The sequence below is a fragment of the Saccopteryx leptura genome, chromosome 2 (assembly GCF_036850995.1).
Source record: "Saccopteryx leptura isolate mSacLep1 chromosome 2, mSacLep1_pri_phased_curated, whole genome shotgun sequence".
In the NCBI taxonomy this organism is placed as follows: domain Eukaryota; kingdom Metazoa; phylum Chordata; class Mammalia; order Chiroptera; family Emballonuridae; genus Saccopteryx; species Saccopteryx leptura.
The window spans coordinates 289,482,919-289,486,657 of NC_089504.1; the positions used below are offsets into that span (position 1 = coordinate 289,482,919).

Consider the following 3,739-nt stretch of genomic DNA (forward strand, 5'->3'; position numbering starts at 1 on the left):
AAGGCACTCTGGGTTAGATAGTCAGAGTCAGTGTGGATAGGCACTAACATGACTCACTGAATCGCAAGAGAAGAGCCCTGCGCCAGCCCTGGATGCCCAAGCAACACCCTCTAGGTAGCTTTACACAACCTCCCATTGCCATCCCATGAAAAATCAGTGGAGAAAAACCCCCATCCATCCAGTACCAGGACCTGAAGTCTCTGAATAAAGCCCTTCCTCATCAACCTCATCTGAATAGGTCCTATTTCACAAGGGAAAGAAAGCAAGACATTGAGTCAGTCAGAAGTGAAATTGAAAGTTTATTTAATGAGGCAGAACAGAGCTGATTTCACCTTAAGTCCCTCTTCAGATGAATCCCAAGCAGCTGAAGACTAAGGTTCTAAGGTACCAAGACCCTCAGCTGCATTCAGAAACTCCAAGGCCCAGAGTGTTTGGGAAGGGAAGTTTCATTGCACATTTTTCAGGGTGCAAATGAAGGATGATTGTGACTCAGGATGACAGCATGCTAATTGCAAGGCAAATGGGACTCAAGCAATAAGAAAGGTATTCAGCATTGGGTGGTTGGTTCCTCAAGGGCATGGACCACATTACTTCTGCTTGGTTTGCTGAACTGGTGCTGGAACCACTGTTGAGGGACATGCCTCCAGAACTTTGGGATGGCAGGGATCTGCCACCTTGGGCTGACAAAGCTCAGGAAGCTTGGGGTGGCATGGCTCCAGAACCTTGGTATGACACGGCTCAGGAGCTTTGGGGTGGCAGGGCTCTGGACCTTTGGGGTGGCATGGCTCAGGAACCTTGGGGTGGCAGGGCTCTGGACCTTTGGGGTGGCATGGCTCTGGAACCTTGGCGTGGCATGGCTCCAGAACCTTGGTATGACAGGGCTCAGGAGCTTTGGGGTGGCAGGGCTCTGGAACTTTGGAGTGGCATGGCTCAGGAACCTTGGGGTGGCAGGGCTCTGGAACTTTGGGCTGGCAGGGCTCCTTGGTTTGGGGGACACACGGTTCCTGGGGTGGAGGCTGGCAGGGCTGTTTCACCTGCTGCTGCTGAAGCTGGGGTGGGGGGTTGCAGGGCTGCTTCTGCTGGTGGGAACTCATGCTTCAAAGGAGGCTGGACCTGGAGACAGAACAGATGGTTTAAACAGGGATTACTAAGGGAAGAAGTCAAGTTCAATGCCATTTTAAGTCTCCTGAGAAGCAAATGTTCTCCTTTGTCACTCTTTACCACTAAGAATACCTTGATGATTTCTGAGCCTCTGGATAGTGGTGACGGAAAGGCCATTTATTCCGCCCCACTCAGGGCCTCTTACAGTGCTCTCTTTCTTCCTGGCACATCTTAAAATCCAATTAGTAACACAACACAATTACAGCCTCCTGGCAGGAATGTGAGAGCACAATATTGGCTCATGTGGAAATGTGATATTATTTGAAAAATCCCAGTAACCTCAGCCCATCCATACATTTCTGATAATAGAATTACCTATAAGATAATTACTGACTTCTCTAGAACCCCACATGATCCCCCTCTAGCCTCAAATGTTTCCCTCATTCTGCTTGTTCAAGTACTACACAACCACTAAGAATCACAAATTGCCTCATATGATACCTTTGGGAGGAATTTCTGGAGAAAGTCTTCTAGAAATCACCCCTGTCTCCAAACTGTCATAGCACTTGTTCTTATTGCTTTTTTTAAAATTTTTATTTATTCATTTTAGAGAGGAGAGAGAAAGGAAGAGAAAGAGACAGAGAGAGAGAGAGAGAGAGAGAGAGAGAGGGGGGGGGAGGAGCTGGAAGCATCAACTCCCATATGTGCCTTGACCAGGCAAGCCCAGGGTTTCGAACCGGTGACCTCAGCATTTCCAGGTTGACGCTTTATCCACTGCGCCACCACAGGTCAGGCTCTTATTGCTTTAAGTGGTGACTTTCTACATTGTATTTTAGCTCTCCCATCCATGTCTTATTTTCCTGTATAAATTTTAGTTTTATAAAATAAATTCCCTGCTGTCTATTGTTTTTTAGCAGACACAGTGCCAACATACAAATTTTCACAAAACAATTTGGTGGAAGGATACAATTAAGTTTATGACTAAAGAAAGAATGATAATGCCACTATAAGTTCTATTAACTCTAAGGTAACAAGACTCATCCTGCTACCTGGAGGTCTTACACAAGCCAATCCTCTTTTCAACGGCACAGGGAGAACTGATGCACAGAACTGATAACATCTTAAGTCTCCCTTCAAGCCCAAACTATGATTATTTTTAAAACAAAGCTATATAGTCTGAGCAGGCAGTGGCACAGCGAATAGAGCATTGGCCTGGGATGCCGAGGACCCAGGTTCAAAACCCCAAGGGTGCCGGCTTGAGTGTGGGCTCATCAGCTTGAAAGTGGGCTCACCAGCTTGAGCATGGGATCATAGACATGACCCCATGGTCACTGGCTTGAGCCCAAGGTCGATGGCTTGAGCAAAGAGTCACTCACTCTGCTGGAGCTGCCAGGTCAAGGCACATATGAGACCGCAATCAGTGAACAACTAAGGTGCCTCAAGGAAGAATTGATGCTTCTCATCTCTTTCCCCTGTCCCTGTCTGTCTGTCTGTCTGTCTCTCTCTCTCTCATTAAAACAAAAACAAAGCTATATAGAGGTAATAACTCTGATAACTGAACTTCAGTAATGGGGGGAAAGATAGCAAGAATATCAAGGAGGTTCCAATAAAAATAAAATACTTTGAGTGAATGGTAGAAGGCTCCAAGGAAAGAGACTCACCTGGTGCACAGAGAAGAGCAGGCTGCGTCGTCACTCGGATCTGGTGTGGTGTCTCCAGCCAACTGGCTTTTTTATAGTGATTGAAACCTGTCTCAAGGAAATGGGATTTTTTTTTATTGCTGTGTCTTAATCTTTTGCCTGCCCAAAATGATTCACCCTGGTCCCCTCATCTACCTGTTGGTTCAGTTTTTGTGATGAAACCGCCCACCTGACATTTTTTGGCACTTGCTGTCTGACAGTGATGTCACTTTGGCCTTATCCTCACTGAAGGTCCTTTACATCCAAGTATAGTGTTTACAGTGAGGGTGGTGTGGGCTGAAAGGTGAGAGGAGGAAGAAGCTCTAGGGCTGCTGGATCCAGAAATAGCCCTGTCTCCTGGAAACCCCCTGACCCTTGGGCTTGTTGAACTACTAAGTAATGGAAATGGAGATAAACAGTTGTTTCTGAAGGGAAGGGGGGAGGGCTTTTGGGGAAGATGGGAAGGGAGATGTCGAGAGGAATACAGAGGTGGGGGGATGCATTCAGGGCAACACTAGAATCTATGTAAACACAATAAATTAAAATTAATAATAATAAAAAAACCCCCAGTTTTTCTGGTTATCCTGAGAGACCAAGGGCATGGTGGCATGAACTTCTCCAGGTGGGAAAAATAAATAATTGTTTATCCACTCCTCAGTGTACCCAGGTGTGGGAGGGGAAAAGCAAAGCTCAAATGACTTGGTGAGTGTCAACTGCCACTGACTTCCTTTGGCAAAATACTGAGTTCATAATAGAAATGGGCCAATTTGTGATTAGAAAGAAAAGGGATTATCAGAGTACATAAATTTGATAAGAAAAGTAGACTACTTCTAAATCTCAACACAAAGACATAAGATCAAAGAGCAAAGGTCTTATGACAAATGATTGGAGCAAAGATGAGATTAAAGGTAGAGTCTTGCTAGCCAAACTATCCAGAGAGCATAGGACTGTAGCAGTCC

At 45.8% G+C, this 3,739-nt stretch overlaps 1 protein-coding gene across 1 annotated transcript; it reads right to left on the bottom strand.

Annotated features, from left to right (window-relative positions):
* Positions 1–282: 282 nt before the first annotated feature.
* On the bottom strand, positions 283–2,898 carry LOC136393490 (cornifin alpha-like). Its single transcript, XM_066366119.1, has 2 exons — positions 2,763–2,898; positions 283–1,113 (listed from the first exon to the last, which is right to left on the bottom strand). Exon 2 carries the CDS (start codon positions 1,092–1,094, stop codon positions 588–590), a length of 507 nt encoding a protein of 168 aa, XP_066222216.1. The 5' UTR covers positions 1,095–1,113; positions 2,763–2,898; the 3' UTR covers positions 283–587.
* Between the last annotated feature and the right edge of the window lie 841 nt (positions 2,899–3,739).